Here is an 18,798-nt window from a genome sequence, read left to right on the forward strand (position 1 = left end):
CAATTGACATTCCCACCAGCAGTGCAGGAGGGTTCCTTTGACCCCACAACCTCTCCAGCATTTGTTGCTGTTACCTTTTCTGATGTATGACATTCTCACAGGAGTGAAGTGGTATCTCATTGTTGTCTTGATTTGCATTTCTCTGACAATCAGAGACTTGGAGTATTTTTTCATGTGTTTCTCGGCCTTTTGGATCTCTTTTGTGGTGAATATTCTGTCCATGTCCTCCCCCTATTTTTGGATGGGATTATTTGTTGTCTTGTTGTTGAGTCTGGCAAGCTCTTTTTTTTATTTTGGTTATTAGCCTCTTATCTGATGTATGGCATATAAAGATCTTCTCCCATTCTGTGAGGGGCCTCTTGGTTTGGGTAGTAGTTTCTTAGATGTGCAGAAACTTTTTAATTTGATGTAGTCCCATAGGCTTATACTTGCCTTAGTCTAATAAGAATTTATTTTTACTGAAATAACATTGGTTTAAAATATTACATATGGGCCCAAACTGTCTCTCAGACATGGTGAGAACTATGGTGGTTGTCAGAGGAGGGAAGTACAGTGTGCTGGGTGCTGTGTGGAACAATATCTGTGATCTTATAATCTTGTAAACCATTATTAAATCACTAATTAAACTATATTAAAAAATTACATGTGAGCCAGAAGCTAGCTCTCCTTTAGGATGTGGATTTTGTTTCATGCTTGGCCTAGGTTTGAGTCTTGGTAGAATAGGGAAAAAAAAACAAACAGTGATGTGGTCTCTCTCTCTCTCTCATGTGTGAGTGCTCAAATACAGAGAAAGTAAACAAAAATCAGCTTGGGAGTGGTGAAAGCACACATGTGCAAGGCTCCAGCACCACCAAAAAAATTGTGTAAGTTTCAAGTGTATGGTGTTAAAATTTGACATCTGTATATATAGTACTCTATAATTGTTATCCATAGTCAAGTTTCCCTAATCCTTCCAAACCATTTATTTTTTGTATATCATGATTCAAAGACATGAACTCATTCTCAGCATTCCTTGCAGTATTAGAGATGGAGTCTCTAGATTTCCAGTAGAAAGGGTATCAAACAAATTGCAGGTACATTTTGGTCAAACTTCTGCTCCCAGAGATGAGCACTACTCATAGGGTCTTCTTTATATTTTCTCCCAAAGTAGGTGGTCCTGAGCTAAGATATCTTACAGTATGGAAACATATAGGCATCTGTGTCTCATAATCACCGGAGCTTCATTAATTCATATAGCAAATTTCTTCATCTTACCAAAAAAATCAAAATCTCTGAATGTTGGAACTGAAGATACACATTTTATATGAAAAGCCCACGTGAGTCTTGTGATGACAGAAATCTGTAACCTCATTCTCCCCCTGTGTTATAGGAGCACAGGCCAAGAGAATTTGATATTTCTTCTGTCCCAGATGTTCTAAGATGCCTAAAAATCCCAGATGAGTAAGCATGTCTTCCTGAGGAGTGAATTTATAGGGAACACAATGAACTCCCTATCAAACATGTTTGTGTGCTTGCGTTTTGACAGAGATACCATTCTACACAGTGGTGGTACACTAACACTAATTTCACATCACAATATTAAGTGTGCAAGAAATATCACATTTATATTCTATAAATAGGATCACACCCCTACCATGGACTCTGCAGAAGAACTTTTGATGTTAATTGAATAGAACTGTGGAGAAATTTTTACTTAACAAAAACAAACACGGGGGCTGGGCGGTAGCACACCTGGCTAAGCACACATGGTGCAAAGTGCAAGGACCAGCGCAAGTATCCCGGTTCGAGCCCCTGTCTCCCCATCTGCGGGGTGGGTCATTTCATAAGTGGTGAGGCAGGTCTGTAGATGTCTATTTTTCTCTTCCCTTCGCTGTCTCCCCCTCCTCTCTTGATTTTTCTATGTCCTATCCAATAGCAATAACAATAGCAACAATAACTGCAAGGGCAACAAAAAGGGAAAAATGGCCTCCAGGAGGAGTGGTTTTATAGTGTAGGCACTGAGCCCCAGCAATAACCCTGGAGGCAAATAAATAAATAAATAAATAAATAAAAATAAATAAGCACTTAGCATTACTGCCCAGAGGGAAGGGAACTGAACGATTTCCCAGGCCTTTAGTTCCCTTCAGCAAGAGGGAACCAAATCTAAATCCACATGCTATTTATTTATTTATTTAGGATTTATTTTTAGCAGAACACTGCTCAGCTCTAGCTTATGGTGGTGCTGAAAATTGAACCCGAGACTTAGAGTCACGGGCATGAAACTTGTTTGCATAGCCACTGTGCTTATATTCTCAGCCCAAATTAACACTTTATTAATGGTATGAATTTGTTACTGTAGTTGTCAGTGTGACCTTCTATTAAACCTAATGACCACCAGCCCAGAGCTTTTGTGGGTCACTGGGCAATATGAATTCACTGGTCTTGGGATTCTAATATGTTTTCTCCAACTTTATCTCTCATTACTTCTACCATAAAGGTGAGAATGAGCTGGCCTTTGCACAGAAGCAAAAGTGGTTCAAGTCCTTGAGGCCTCTTTTGGGATTAGGGGTATGGAGAAGGGAGCCAGGGAACTTCCAGGAAAAAGGATGATGAAGACGGAAAATGTGGCGCCACTAAGACCAGTGTCTCTGGTGGTGGGGCACTGCTTTCTTTCCTTTTCTTTCAGCCGCCTCCAAGAGGGAGTTGGAAATGGGGTCCGTGTGAGGCTGGGGTTATGAACTGCAGTCCAGGCATAACTATGTCTTCAGGGCTTGGGAGACTCTGTGGGGTCTAGAGGCATCTCAGATTTTCTGATTATTTGGGTGTGGGGGAGGTCAGTTTATTTGGAAAGGAAAAATAATATTCCTAGCTAGTCAACTGTCACCTTATTTCCTCTTCTACTCATTCTTTTTTTTATTATTTATTTTATTTATTCCCTTTTGTCGCCCTTGTTGTTTTCTTGTTGTAGTTATTGTTGTTATTGATGCCGTCCTTCTTGGATAGGACAGAGAGAAATGGAGAGAGGAGTGGAAGACAGAGAGGGGCAGAGAAAGACAGACACCTGCAGACCTGCTTCACCGCCTGTGAAGCAACTCCCCCGCAGGTGGGGAGCCAGGGGCTGGAACCCGGATCCTTACGCCGGTCCTTCGGTCCTTCGCTTTGCGCCACCTGCGCTTAACCCATTGCGCTACCGCCCGACTCCCTCTTCTACTTATTCTTCCACACCTAGCAAGTGGGTGCCTTACATTTGACAATATCAAGGAAGTGGGTTAAGTTACAGCCTGGCCATGTATTAAATATATACTATATTATCATATTTATGTTATTATTGCCAATCAAGGACCTTCACTCACAAATCTCTTCTCCTAATTTCTTTTATCCCTTTTTCTGGTGTTGGATTCTCTGAAGTTCTCTCAATGCAAATTTATATTAAACATTTTGTCCACTTGATGTTTTATCATTTGACAAGGTGGAGAGATGGACTGGTTATACAATCACCTTAAAGAAATGTCAATATGAAGATACCCTCTGTTGCATTTGAAAACAGGATTCTTTAAACTTTTTTTTTTTCTTCTGTAAAACTAATGGCAGACTGCACACATGTGTGAAACACAGGGATCAGCATAAGGATTCCAGTTCCAGCCCCCTGCTTCCCACTTGCAGGGTGGTCGCTTCGCAATTAGTGAAGCAGGTCTGCAGGTGTCAGTCTATCACTCTCCCTCTCTGTCTTCCCCTCCTCACTCAATTTCTCTCTGTCCTATCCAACAATGACAATGACAACAATAATAACAGTAACAACAATGATAAACAACAAGGGCAACAATAGCAAAAACATAGCCTCCAGGAGCAGTGGATTGGTAGTGCAGGCAGTGAGCCTCAGCAATAACCCTGGAGGCAAAAACCCCCACAAAACCAAAACCAAACAAACAAACAAAAACAGCTAATGACAGACCATTGTAAAAAACTAAAAATAATCATGAAATATATAAACATTAGCCAAAACCATGATATCCAGAAGTAGTTATGGCTAATATGTTGGAATAGTTTTGTTTTTCACTTATTTGTTAAGACAAGTAAAATCTGGGTCAATTAATTATGAGTAAGCATATAGTTTCCATCTTCATTTTTTTCACTAAACAAATAACACATTTGCTAGATATATGGACATCCAGTCTGTCTGCTATTTTTCTTATTTTTAAGAAACAAGGCATTATTTCAAAAAAATAATATTAGGTACTTATTTTTAGTAATTTTGTCATATCTCTGCTCATAATCTGGGGATTAACCTATACCATCTGATTAACTTCTTTAGAAGCTATACCATAAATGGGTTGCTAGTAGGTGAGAGAGGAAAAAAATGAGTAAAGAATCATTATTTCAGGTGATAACATATAGAAAACTAAAGTTATAGCCTACACATTACAAAACTACTATCAGTTTGCTTATTTTTCTAAAAATTTGCCTACTACACACAATTAAACAGATGAGACATTGTTAATCAGCCAAACTTCCTTAAATTTTTAAGAAATTGATTTTATGAAATTAGTATGAAAAACCATGCCTATAAGGAAGATGATTCATGGGGGCCAGGTAGTAGTAGCATACCTGGCTGAGTGCACGCATTATCAAGTGCAAAGACCTGAGTTCAAATCCCCAGTTCTCACCTGCAGGAGAGAAGCTTCATGAGTGTGAAGCAGTGTTGCAAGTTTCTCTTCCTCTATGTGTGTGTCTCTCTCTCCCTCTTTACTTTCCATTCCTCTTTTAATTTCTCTGTCTAATCAAATTAAAACTATAAATATATTATAATTTTTAAAAATTCCTCTTATGTAAGAAGAGTCAAACAAAATATAATCAGCTTTGAAAATTAAAGTTACTGACATCATTGTAGTTGTTAGCATTTTGGATATTCCCAGGAAAGTTTTTTGGATGCTGCCGGGGAATTCCTCTCTCCTTAGTTCGGACACTTCCTCTCATTATTCCCTCACAGGAAGCAGTCTCCTATAAAGGTGCAGGGTAGAAGTCAGGTTCTGCTATTGTTGACTGACTCACATCAGAGCTGCAAAGAGTGACCCAGAGAGACAGAATCAGCAGTGACCCACAAGTACTTGGACACGGGAAAGACTTCTTTGCACCGCAGTAAGTACTGAAGTCTTTCCAAGGGCACTTTTTTTTTTTTCTCCACCAGGGTTAGCGCTGGGGTTTGGTACCGGCTATGAATCCACAGCTCTTGACAGCCATTTTTTATCATCTTTTTATTTTTATTTTTATTTTATTTGATAGAACAGAGAGAAATTGAGGAGGGGAGAGATAAGGAGAGAGGAAGAGAGATACTTGCAGACCTGCTTCACCGCTCTTGAAGCTTCCCCCCTGCAGGGGGTGGGAAGCCTGCATTTGTACCTGGGTCCTTGTGGTGCATGGTAACATGTACACTCAACCGAGTACACAACTGTGTGGTCTTCCCAAGGGTAGTCTTGAGTCATGAGATAGAATTAATCAGTATGGACAGAGATACAAAATGTCTTTTGAGTAAAGATTTGTATAATATACAACTGTATTTAAACTAGACAAAATCTGACTTTCTCTTTGACATAAAGGAAGACATTTAGAGTCTGCATTTATTCCTTTGAGCAAATGTCTTAGAAATAGACAAAAATTGTGCCACTGTGATCTTTTATCTCAAATCTTACAAGACTGCAAACATCACTGTATGTTAAAATGAGCAATTGGCTCCCTAGGATTTCACTCTGAAATTAATTATGCCCTTTTCTCCACCACCCCCCCAGAAATGTATTCCAAGTCTCATCTTTCAGTGAAAAGAACCCCTGTACTCATGGCTGCTTCCTGTCTTCTCAAGATTCTCACTTTGGGTAAGTTAATGCTATTGTAGATCAGAGTTTCTTCTCCTTGTGCTTTGAACATCCAAGGTAGGTCATTTCTCCCGTCAGGGACCCAGTTGTAGAGCACTGAATGGAATGCTTGGACTAGAGACAGTTTACTTATTTTTCTTATCTTCCTTATGAATGCAGATAATAAATGACCTTCTTGGAGGCAGTGTGAGCATTCCATGTTAAGGTTCAAGTAAAGTGCCTCAGACTGTCTTTTTGATTCTTGGATTATGCTCTATTGTCAAACAGGCATACTGATAGGTGAATTTAGGTAAACACAGGTCAGGCATCCCATGAAGGACTGAGCACAAAACAGAGATACAATGCATAGTAATTCCTTCACCTTGCTTTTACTTATTCTGGCAAAGGTAAAGAGTATGAGTCATTCCAAAGCCAAAAATTAGGTGGCAAGCAGCACAGCAGAGTACTTACAGCTGGGTAAACTTTCCCCTTTCCTCTCATTTATCTCCTCAGTGCTCTTCCTGTCTGAAAAGAGTCGTGCCTGGTCTTACCACGCCTCCACCACAAACATGACTTTCGATGAGGCCAGTGCTTACTGTCAGGAGAAATACACACACCTGGTTGCCATTCAAAACCAGGAAGAGATCCAACACCTCAACTCCACATTTGTTTACTCCCCGAGTTACTACTGGATTGGAATCCGCAAGATTAATAAGAAGTGGACCTGGATAGGGACCCAGAAACCTCTGACCAAAGAAGCCCAGAACTGGGCTCCAGGAGAACCAAACAATAAGCGTAAGGGTGAGGACTGTGTGGAGATCTACATCAAGAGAGAACTGGATTCTGGCAAGTGGAATGATGAGAGGTGTGACAAGAAGAAACTTGCTTTGTGCTACACAGGTAGGGTTCTGCAGCAGAGCATGCGGGCATGTCTGACTTTGTGCAGAAACTGGTCTCTCTTGTAGTTGTTTTATCTTTAAAAGGGCATAGTTTTAGAATGCTGGTTAATACAGAGTATTTTGTCTCTTTGAGTGGATATAGACAAGAATGTATGCAGATGTGTGCATGTTTTTCCATCTACAGGCTATGTCTCACATCTGTAGACTATGTCCACATATAAACAATCCACATTTTAGTTAACTGTGTACTTGTGGTTGGGAAACTCTCTTGAGAGTTTGTGATAAAATGAATTTTCTAGTCTTGGTGTCAGTTACTTCTTCTTCCCTAACATCTGTATGCTCACACCAAGGCGTAAAATAGTTTCAAACTTAGCTTAAGGTATAACATAAGCTTCTCTGTATCTGTGGTGATATTTGTTGCACACTGGTGATCCTGAATTAAAAGGGATTCATTACTAACCCTCCTCCTCCTGGACTGTGTTTTCCATAGCTGCCTGCACCAACACCTCCTGCAGTGGCCATGGGGAGTGTGTGGAGACCATCAACAGCTACACTTGCCGTTGTCACCCTGGCTTCAGTGGACTTAGTTGTGAACAAGGTGAGTCCTAGCTCTTACCCCTCCTTATAGTGGAAGCACAATGCCATGTCCCACCTGCCTTTCGAGTGGTAGGGTGTGTGTGTGTGGAGAGTCATATGACAGTAGTACAGTTATGTAGGTAAGAACCTCCTGCGTTCTAATCTCAGACTCACCAGTCCTGATATGTTGATAGAATGGCTATACTCTCTGAGTCCTACCTTTCTTATTATAAAATGAAGATACAATAACACTAACACCAACTTCATAGACTTGCAGTTAGGATTATGTGAACAAATGCAGGCACAGCTGACCTTGAACTGTGTAGATCCATGCCTATATGAATTTTCTTAGAAACAGAAAGTGTAAATTTATGCTATCAATATCTACAGTCTATTTCTGTAAACCTATTTTCTCTTCCTTATGATTTTATCAGTAACTTTTCCTGTTTTCTAGTTTACTTGATTGTAAGAAAATAGGTTCTTAATACATGAAACATACACACAGGTATCTATCGACTGTGATGTCATGGTGAAGTTAGTAGCAGGCTCTTAGTAGTTAGGTTTGGGGGGAGTCATAAATTACAGGTGGACTTTCAACTAGGTGAGGCAGGTTGGGCACCCCTGATGCCAGCACACAAGAGAACATTCAATAAATAGAAATCAGAGTTTCCAGGTTTCCTCCTATCTTCTAAAGTGAAAGGAGGAGCAGGACTGACTTGGTTTCCCTTTTCAGTTGTGACCTGTCAGAAAGCAGAAGACCCAAAGCATGGAAGCCTGAGCTGCACTCATCCTTGGGGGAACTTTAGTTACAATTCTTCCTGCAACCTCAGCTGCCAGAAGGGCTATCTCCCTAGCAGCACTGAGGCCAGACGGTGCATGGCCACAGGAGAATGGAGCACCCCTCCTGCAGTCTGTAAAGGTAAACAAGTCACCGGATGCCAGGACTTTCCAGAGGATTTTCTCATTCTGTCCCCATCACCTTTGTCTTTTACCCAACTTACACTATTTTTAAAATCTAGGGAAAATTCTTGTTTTGCATGGAAATTGTGGTCTTAGCCAATGAGTATGGCAATATGGTATCTGCTAGATTGAAAAAAGTTTCTTCCTTTCTTTCTTTTTTCTTTATGGGGGGTGGGGGGCACTTTCCAAGGCTTCACTACTCTGGGCCTACTTTTCTAGATAAAAGGAGCTAGAAAGAGAGAAAAAGACAAAGGACAGCACCAAGTTTCCTTGCACACTGGCTTGCGCATATGGCAAAGCAGAGCACTACTGAAGTGAAGTATTTTGTCTGTCCAGAGAAGTATCTTTATTCTGGGCTTGTAATGGATGTTTCTGTGGCTCTGATGAAGTGGAAGGGGATACGTAAAATAGTGGAACCCCACTCTAGAAATCTTACTGACTTCCTCATCTTCACTCCTTGTTGAACCCCTTTCTTTTTTTTTTAATTTTTTAAATATTTATTTTATTTATTCATTCCCTTTTGTTGCCCTTGTTGTTTTATTGTTGTAGTTATTATTGTTGTTGTCGTTGTTGGATAGGACAGAGAGAAATGGAGAGAGGGAGGGGAAGACAGAGAGGAGGAGAGGAAGATAGACACCTGCAGACCTGCTTCACCACGTGTGAAGCGACTCCCCTGCAGGTGGGGAGCCGGGGTTTGAACCGGGATCCTTATGCTGGTCCTTGTGCTTTGCGCCACCTGCGCTTAGCCCGCTGCACTACAGCCCGACTCCTGTTGAACCCCTTTCTTGCAGTGGATGAAACTACAACCACAATAATCAAGCAGCTTTGATATTTATTTTTTCTTCTTTCAGTCTTACAAAAAATCAAAACAAAACAGAACAAAACAAGAATTCTTTCCTGCAGGTCTTTCTGGGCCAACATAAATGCATGTCTTGTGTATGTCAATGCTGTTTTCTTCTAGCATCTGGGCTTCTCTCTTCAATTTTTTAAAAAAATATTTATTTTATTTATTTATTCCCTTTTGTTGCCCTTGTTGTTTTATTGTTGTAGTTATTATTGTTGTTGTCGTTGTTGGATAGGACAGAGAGAAATGGAGAGAGGAGGGGAAGACAGAGAGGAGGAGAGAAAGATAGACACCTGCAGACCTGCTTCACCGCTTGTGAGGTGATCTCACTGCAGGTGGGGAGTCGGGGTTCGAACCGGGATCCTTATGCCGGTCCAATTTTTTTTTTTTTTTATGAAAATGAGAAAAGAGAGCAGAAACCACTCAGCATAGTCAAACTAAGAATTAATCAGAGAGGAGAGAAAAAATATCAATAAAAGGCACAAAGGCGGAGACCACGTGGTGGCATACTTGGTTAAGCGCACACATACATTGTCATGTGCAAGGACCAAGGTTCGAGACCCAACTCCCTACCTGCAGTAGGGAAGCTTTATGAGTGATGAGGCAAATATTGCATCTCTCTGTCTCTCTCCTTTTCTATCTCATTCTCCCCCCTCTCAAATTCTCTATGTCCTATTAAAAAAAAAAAGGACAAAATGGCTGAGAGGAGTGGTGGATTCATTGTGCAAGCACCAAGTTGGGGCTAACCCTGATGGCAAACTAATCCCTGATGGCAAATAAAAAAACAAAATAAACAAACAAGGGCCTTATCTTGTGTGGATAAGCATGCAGGTCCCAAAAATTAGCCTAGGATTTGGGGATCAACCTTATTAAGGCTGCTTCCTTGTAAACTCTAACCCAACAGGAAGTGAATCTATTGTTCTGAAAATTCATGGTGTTCTTTCAAATTCCCAGTGGTTGAGTGTGATGACTTGACAAAACCCACCAATGGATCCATAAAATGCTCTCAAGGCCTTCGCAGCTTCCCATGGAACTCGACCTGCAGCTTTGGCTGTGAGAATGGATTTGAACTCTCAGGGGCCCCAGTCCTCCAGTGCTCTTCCTCTGGGAACTGGGACAATGAGAAGCCAACATGTGAAGGTAAATAAATGTTCCACATCAAAGTTTACTGTCAATGTGCCTTTGCTCAGTCTGTTCTTAAAGTGGGCAAGTGGCGCTGCTAATGCCAGTGGGTTCCTATATTGCAGCAGTGGTGTGTGTCGACCCTGGCCAGCCTCAGAATGGCTCCGTGAACTGCAGCCACTCCCTGACAGGAGCATTAACCTACAGGTCCTCCTGTAAGTTCACCTGTGAGGACGGCTTTCAGCTGCAGGGTGCAACGCAGGTGGAGTGCACAGCTGAGCGAAAATGGACACAGGATGTTCCTGTTTGTGAAGGTAGGACTATACTCTCTCCTTTACATGTTCTCTCTTATTTATTTTTTATATTTTTTAATATTTATTTATTATGTATTCCCTTTTGTTGCCCTTGTTGTTTTGTTGTTGTAGTTATTATTGATGTCGTCGTTGTTGGATAGGACAGAGAGAAATGGAGAGAGGAGGGGAAGACAGAGGAGGGAGAGAAAGATAGACACCTGCAGACTTGCTTCACCGCTTGTGAAGCAACTTCCCTGCAGGTGGGGAGCCGGGGGCTTGAACTGGGATCTTTACGCTGCTTGCACTTTGTGCCACCTGCGCTTAACCTGCTGTGCTACCGCCTGACTCCCACATGTTCTCTTTTGTAGAGAGCAGCCTTCTAACCTGGGCAGTTGAAACAGAATCGATACCCAGTGTAACTGTGGAAATTTGGTTTTATGAGCAATATTCATCTGACAGCTTCAAGAATAACATAAAGCACTTGTCCAAGGGAAAGGACCGTCTATAGCTAGAAGGGGTGCTTTCCTGGCATCTTCCTGTACTGAGCTAATCTAACTTTACAGCCATTAGCACAAATCCCAGCTTATGGGGGATTTGAATTAGAATGTAGGGTCATGGCATAATTCTGAATCTCTTGCCGCATTTCTCCTAAAATGGTTCATAAGTCATAGAGATAAGATTGTTTTAAGAATAAAGGCAGTGGTCCCAGAGGTGGTGCAGTGACTCAGGCATTGGACTCCCAAGCATGAGGTCCCAAGTTCAATCCCCAATAGCACATGTACCAGAGTGGTGTCTAGTTCTTTCTCTCTCTCCTCCTAAGGTATCCTTAGAGGGTGTGGAGATACCTCATCTCACAAAGTGCATATTTTGCCATGTGTTAGGACCTGGATTTGAGTCCCCAAACCCACCTCCCACATGGGGAAAATTTCACAAGTGTCAGACCACTGCTATGGTGTCTCCTTCTCTCTCTCTCTCTCTCATCTTCTATCTAATAAGAAGAGTTGTATTGTTAAATGGGAATCTGGGGAATGTTATGCATTACAAACTATTGTATTTACTGTTGAATGTAAAACATTAATTCCCCAATAAAGAAATAAATTATTTTAAAAAAAAGAAGAAGAGTTGATCTAGAGTGGTAGAACTGTGCACGTGCAGATACCAGAGATAGTTCTGCTGGCAAACAAAACAAAGCAAAGGAAAACAAAATTAAAGAAAAGAAAATATAAGGCATGCTTCTGTGGATATATACAGAAACATCAATGTTCTTTTAGCTTAAATCAAGTTAAGGCATCACTAGTTCTGTTGAAGGTTGTTTTTTTAGTTATTAATGATATCATTGTCAGTGAAGTGGCTGAAATTCATAGGAAATATAGCCCTTTTCCCAGGTATCTGGGAAAAAGGAAGAACCTGCAATTTCCTGAGCACTGCTTTGTCTAAAATCAACTGGGTTTTCTGAGACGGAAGGAGTAGGGATGTTGTGGGGTGGGGGGGTGGGGGCAACAACGCCCTATACTGGAGAGAAAGGGCACATTGACGGTGGGTTAGGTGGGCTAGCACATTATTTGGGGGAGATTTGAAATTATGTCCCTGAGCCAACAGCAATCTTATAAAACAAGTTCCTTATTAAAAATAAATTAAAGTAAAACAAACTAGGTATACCCATCAGATGCCAGGTCCTCTGCAATAAATATTTTTTATTGCTGTTGGTGTCTCAGCTTTGTAGTGCAAAGCTCTGTCCATCCCAGAAGCTCTATAAATTATTGTCCTAGTGCTTCTGGAAATTTTTGAAGTGGGGCTAGCTGTGAGTTCAGGAATTCATGTTGAAAGGATCCAGAAGGCTTCAGTGTGGCCCACATGCCAAGGGAGATCTTTTGCCTGCATTCTGTTTTAAGATAGAAACTATAGGGGAGATGGGAAAGTTGCCTTGAGATGCCTGCAGCAACTGAAGAACATGCACAAACATTTCCTGTGCTGTCTCTTCCAGCTGTGAAGTGTGATACTGTTCGCCCACCCCAGGGGGGCTTCATGAACTGCTCCCACCCGCCTACTGGAAACTTCACCTACACATCCTCCTGTGTCTTCAGCTGTGATGAGGGCTTTGAATTGCAAGGCTCAGCTCAACTTGAATGCTCTTCTCAGGGACAGTGGACACAAGAGATTCCCTCCTGCCAAGGTAGGGCTGAATTCAAACTTTAAGATGCATTTCCTATATTTATGAATTGATATTATACTCATGGGGCTAGCTCCTGATTTTCTAGTTGTTGGGGAAACAAAATGAACCAAAAAAAAAAAAAAAACAAACCTTCAAGTTCCATTTATTGGAAACTTTGGGGCAATTTTAGAAGTTTTCCAATAGGTTCCCTTCATCTCTTCATATACCTCTCCTCTGCAGCTGTGTCATGTGCAAGTTTAGAGGTCCCTGCCAAGGCTGAAATGAACTGTAGTGGGGAGCCTGTGTTTGGAGCAGTGTGCACGTTTGCATGTCCCCAGGACTGGGTGCTCAATGGCTCTGCTGCTTTGAAGTGTGAAGCCACAGGACACTGGTCTGGGATTTCACCTACCTGTGAAGGTGAGGCCCCAATTATGGGTAATTGGGGGGAGAGAGGAGAGAAAAGGGAGCTGCCTGCCTACAGTGATGTCCAGGTAGTCATAAAGGATGCCCAGCTTTATGGAGAGAGAAGGGGTTGGGAGTAGAGGAGAAGAGAGAGAGAGAAACAGAGAAAGGGAGAGGGGGAAAGGAAGCCAAAGAGAGAGAGAGATAAAGGGGGAGAGTGGGAAAGATGAATGAGTAAAAGAGGGAGGAAGAGGGGAAGAAGAAATGAGAGAGGGAATGAGAGACATCAAGAGCTAATGTACAAATTCCTGAGGTGTGGTGTGGGCCCTAGAATGGTTTGACTCAGGAGCCACTGCCTAGCAGGGGTGGGGGAAGCCTGCAGAGGTGACAGCTCATGGGAGTAGCTCACAGGCTTTACATGCCGCCTCTCCTTGAGTATCGAACTAGATGGTAACCAATGTAGGAAGAAAAGAACAAAAGGACAAGAAAGAAGGACTTTAACTTTCCTTACCACAACAACGTTCTTCTCTCCCCTAGCTCCCACAGAGTCTGAAATTCCCTTGGCAGTTGGACTTTCTGCTGCTGCAACCTCGCTGCTGACTTTAGGCTCATTTCTCCTTTGGCTTCTGAAACGGCTTTGGCTTCGGAAGAAAGGTGAGGTTTGTGAATGCACCCCCAGACTGGGTTTGAAAATACTTTTCTTCTTATTAGTAAGTTGAGTCTTTGCTATGCAGATACGGAACAGTTGTTCAAACCTACTAAACTTTAAAATTAAAAAAAAATTTTATTTACTTTTTCCCTTTTGTTGCCTTTTTTTTTTTTATTGTTGTTATTATTGATGTCTTTGTTGTTAGATAGGACAGGGAAATGGAGAGAGGAGGAGAAGACGGGGGTGGGGGAAGAAAGACAGACACCTGCAGACCTGCTTCACCACCTGTGAAGTGACTCCCCTGCAGGTGGGGAGCCGAAGGCTGGAACCCGGATTCTTAAGCCCGACCTTGCGCTTCGTGCCACGTGTGCTTAGCCCCCTGCACTACCACCAGACTCCCCCTACTAAACTTTTTCCCCCTTTCTTTCTGTTATACTTGGTAGGACAGGGCAGAGAGAAATTGAGAAGAGAGAGGAGAGGAGGGAAAGAGAGAGATAGACATCTGCAGATCTGCTTCATAGCTTGTGAAGCACCCCCTTGCAGTTTGGGGGCAGGGGCTTGAACCTGGGTCCTTGAGCTTGATAATATGTACACTTAACTGGGTGCACCACACCTGGCCCCAAACTTCAGTTTCATTCTGCAGGAGTTTCAGGGAAGAATTCAGAGAGCAGTTCAAAGTAGGTAGATTCTCAGGGAAACATATGATAAATATTAACTGGGTTATTCTGCAAGTTGTGTGGGGAGTGCGGTTCACATTAGAGTCTATGGCACCCCTTACAGTTGTGCTATGAGGCCGTCATGATCTGTGTTTCTGGGAAAGTAGATAAAATGATCCCCCCAATTACTGAGACTACAGTCTTAAATTTGGGAGAATCTCTTAGGGAATGTGTAAGCATACTTGGTCATTCTTATGTTGTGACCTACAGAGCACTTGAATATTTTAAAATTAAGTTCTGACATTAATGAAACCTGAAATTTCATATACTGGCATCCGGCTTAAGCACACATGTATTATGTGTAAGGAGAGACCTACGCAGGGATCTGGGTTTAAGCCTCTGGTCCCCACCTGCAGCCAGGATGCTTCACAAGTGGTGAAGCTGACCTGCAGGTAGATGTCTATCTTTCTCTCTCCCTATCTTCTTCTCCCCTCTCAATTTCTTTCTGTCACATAGAATAAAGAAAAAAAGGAAAAAAAAATGTCCACTATGAGCAGTGGATTCGTAGTTCTGGTACTGAGACCCAGCCAGTGATAACCCTAGAATAAAATAAAATAAAATAAAATAAACTTATCCAGATTTGGGACTTCTCATAGGAAAATAAAATGAGGAGAGCAAGGTAGGTCTGCAGCTACTTGCTTCTTTGTAAGCTGCTGTTCTCTTCAAATGGGTGTGCTCTGTGCATCTTACCCTAGCTGTTACCAAGTCATTCTTTGGCTCCAAGGTATGAGTTTGCAACCCCTATTGATTGAGTTGTATTGTTTCTGGATTTTTTTTTTAAATTTATTTATTTATTTATTTATCCCTTTTGTTGCCCTTGTTGTTTAACATTGTTGTGGTTATTGATGTTGTTGTTGTTGGATAGGAAAGAGAAAAATGGAGAGGGGGGGAGAGAAAGACAGACACCTGCAGACCTGCTTCACCACTTATGAAGCGACTCCCTTGCAGGTTGAGAGCTGGGGGCTTGAGCCTGGATCCTTTGCCGGTCCTTGTGCTTTGCGCCACGTGCGCTTAACACGCTGCACCACCGCCTGACTCCCTGTTTCTGGATTTTTATGTCAGTAAAGATTATAATCCTTTTTTTTTTTCTCTTGCAGCAAGGAAGTTTACTCCAGCTAGGTAAGTTGCATTCTTGTACAAAGTATGCCATTAGATGTTATAAGCACTTGTCTCTCTTAATGTTGGAAAATGGTATTTTGCTGATTTTTTTATGTCTTTTTTTTTCCAGCAGCTGCCAAAGCCTGGAATCAGATGAATCCAGATATCTTAAGATTTAATTTAAGGCTAAAGGAATCAGGTAAGATTGCAAAATCATATATGGTTTGAAAAGATAATATCCAACTTGCTCCTTGGACTCTACAGACCTGCAGATTTTTGGAGGGAGAGGGATCACCACCTTCACAATTTATGGAAATCTGTTTCATTTGTTTGTAGGGGAGGAAAGGAACAAGAATTTGTCTTTATTGAGCCACTTTGTTTATGAATATTAATAATGACTGCAAATATGTATAAGGCACATGCCCTCTGATCCTGCCCTTCAGTTTACTTGATTACTATTAATGTTTTGCACTAGTGTAGTATTGAGTATTGGTAAACCAATATGTGATTACTAATAGTCACATGCCATAATGGGGCTCACCTTTGCTGCGGCACATTCTAAGTGTTTGACAAATGCATAATGACAAGCATCCACATGAAAGTGTCCTACAGACTAGTATCACTGCTGGACAGAATATGATTTTGATGTTCATATTTGAACAATTATAGAGTGCACACAGTGGTTTGTGCTAATAAGTAAAGTTTCCTATCAATATTTGTATGTGGAATATGTTTTATTTTATTATTTTTGGTAAGTAGAATAGTAAGTGCACTGATGGCATGTACTCTGATATTTGCAGGAACACGTATACAAGCAAGGGCCCAGTGATGAAGATGGCAGAGTTCTCCTTGAGTCTCCTCATTCATCACATCATCTACCTTGATAGTTTGGGACACCCACAAGGACATCAGTCAACCCAAACCCAGTAGTCAACCTGTCTCAACAAAGACACATTTTTTCTTTCCTATTCTCAGGATCTGGAAAGTGCTAGCTTTCAGAAGGAAAGGCTAAAAAGGAAGAGACCATGACTCTGGGATCTCAACATTCGTCTTCTTTTTAAAAACTCTCCCAAGCTTGGGGGTCTGGCAGTAGTGCATCGGGTTAAGCTCACATGGCACAAAGCGCAGGGACTGGAGTAAGGATCCCGGTTCCAGCCCCCGGCCCTCCACCTGGCAGGAGAGTCGATTCACGAGTGGTAAAGCAGGTCTGTGGGTGTCTATCTTTCTCTCTCCTCTCTATCTCCCCTCCTCTCTCCATTTCTCTCTGTCCTATCCAACAATGAGATCAGTGACAACAATAATAACCACAACAACAATAGAACAACAGGGCAACAAAGGGGAAAGGGTAGCCTCCAGGAGCAGTGGATTCGTGGTGCAGGCACCGGATGGAGGCAAAACAAAACAAAACAAAACACCCAAACTCTCCCATGCTCAGTGTGAATTCTGGGTGGAGAAACATACTATTCTGTGTCATTGTTTCTTTCTTCTGCCTCTCCCAGTGTTAACTGCTGATTATGTGGTTGATGTTGTGGGCTTAAGTAATTGTCAAGCATTTAGATGAAACAAATTGGCCAAAGAAATTCAATTGCTAATTAAAAAAAAAAAAGAAGACAAAATTTTAACATTTCCTCAGCAACTGCATGGGGAAGGCTTATTGATGGTGCAAATTCTGTGTAATACACTGTGCCAGGCATGGTTTTCATCACTTTCATCCCTATGGGATTCAGTGTTTTGTTTCTTTTTTAAACAGTGTCCTTATAGATTATGTTTTTTACTTGTACTGGCTATATATCATCTATGATTCTTAAGTCAGTAAAGTATTGTAGGGGCTTTAAAACATGTAAATGCCATGTATGATGAAGCAAAAGTTATATATCCTAGACCTCCACTTTGTTTATTAACAGATTCTGATGTTACAACTACAGTCAGTTTATTTCACAAGAGGTCAAAAGCTATGGTCTAGCTTTAACTTGTGTAAAGTTGTGAATACTTACTACAGTTGCTTTTAGTAATATGAGTAGTAGGGGACAATTGGTGGCTCATTCGATAGAGCGCACACACTACTATGCACAAAGAACTGAGTTTAAGCTCCTGGTCCCCACTTGTAGGGGGAAGCTTCATGAGTATGTTTATCTCTCTATATACTTCCCCTTTTCCTCTCAGCTTCTTTTGAGTTCCACAAAAACAAAAAAGAAAAGAAAAGGGCTTCCAGGAGCTGTGAATTCATAGTGCAGGCACTGAATCCCAGCAATAACCCTGGTGGCAAATAAAATAAAACAGATAAGATAAAAATAAAAACAACTGGGGCCAGGTGGTGGAGCACCTGGTTAAGTGCATGTATTACCATGCAAAAGGACTGGGATTCAAGCCTCTGGTCCCCACCTGCAGGAGAAAAGCCTCATAAGTAGTAAAAACAAGGCTGGAGGTATCTCTCTGTCTCTTTCCCTCTTGACCTCCCCGCCAACATCTCAATTTCTCTCTGTTCTGTCAAAATAAAATAAAGTTTTAAAAAATAAATGTTTAAAAAAGTAAAAACAACAAATATGAGTAGTATCAGGAGAGTAATAACTGAAGACAACAGCTTGTATACTGTCAAGTATTTTTAAAAAGAAATATGTGATTTCCATTATGAGTACCGTTTATGACAGGAATTAACCATGCAAGCCAAAAGTTAATAGGAAAGTATGATAAGAGTCATAACAGAGGCTTTAAGGGGCAAAAGAGCACAGGGAAATAAGAGAGAAAGAAAGCCAACTATTGGGGTCTGGGTGGTAGCACAGCAGGTTAAGCACACATGGCGCACAGCATAAGGATCCTGGTTGGAGTCCCTGGCTCCCCACCTGCAGGGTCTTTCTTTCTTTCTCTTTCTCTTTCTTCCCCTCCCACCTTGATTTTTCTCTGTCCTAACCAACAACAATAACAATAATACTAATAACAACAACAACAATGATAAACAACAAGGGCAACAAAAGGGAAAAAAATAGCCTCCAGGAGCAGTGGATTCATAGTGCATGCACCGAGCCCCATCGATAATCCTGGAAGCAAAAAAAAAAAAAGGGAGTCAGGCAGTATCGCAGTGGATTAAGCGCAGGTGACGGCGCAAGAGCAAGGACCGGCGTAAGGATCTGGGTTCAAGCCCTCGGTTCCCCACTTCACAAGCGGTGAAACAGGTCTTTCTCTCCCCTTCTCCATCTTCCCCTCCTCTTTCCATTTCTCTCTGTCCTATCCAACAGCAACGTCATCAATAGCAACAATAAAGCAG

At 41.6% G+C, this 18,798-nt stretch overlaps 1 protein-coding gene across 2 annotated transcripts; it reads left to right on the forward strand.

The window, feature by feature from the left end:
* The first annotated feature begins 5,025 nt into the window (after window positions 1-5,025).
* Window positions 5,026-16,950, forward strand: SELE (selectin E). Of its 2 annotated transcripts, none has more exons than XM_060197931.1 (13): window positions 5,026-5,115; window positions 5,763-5,846; window positions 6,339-6,725; window positions 7,215-7,322; window positions 8,034-8,219; window positions 10,059-10,244; window positions 10,352-10,540; window positions 12,504-12,692; window positions 12,912-13,088; window positions 13,611-13,727; window positions 15,536-15,557; window positions 15,667-15,735; window positions 16,337-16,950. In XM_060197931.1, exons 2-12 carry the CDS (start codon window positions 5,765-5,767, stop codon window positions 15,713-15,715), a joined length of 1,692 nt encoding a protein of 563 aa, XP_060053914.1. In that variant the 5' UTR covers window positions 5,026-5,115; window positions 5,763-5,764; the 3' UTR covers window positions 15,716-15,735; window positions 16,337-16,950. The 2 variants fall into 2 exon arrangements, with proteins under 2 accessions (XP_060053914.1, XP_060053915.1); XM_060197932.1 differs by having other exon boundaries at window positions 15,670-15,735.
* Window positions 16,951-18,798: the final 1,848 nt, after the last annotated feature.

Source organism: Erinaceus europaeus, chromosome 9, assembly GCF_950295315.1.
Source record: "Erinaceus europaeus chromosome 9, mEriEur2.1, whole genome shotgun sequence".
NCBI classification, from domain to species: domain Eukaryota; kingdom Metazoa; phylum Chordata; class Mammalia; order Eulipotyphla; family Erinaceidae; genus Erinaceus; species Erinaceus europaeus.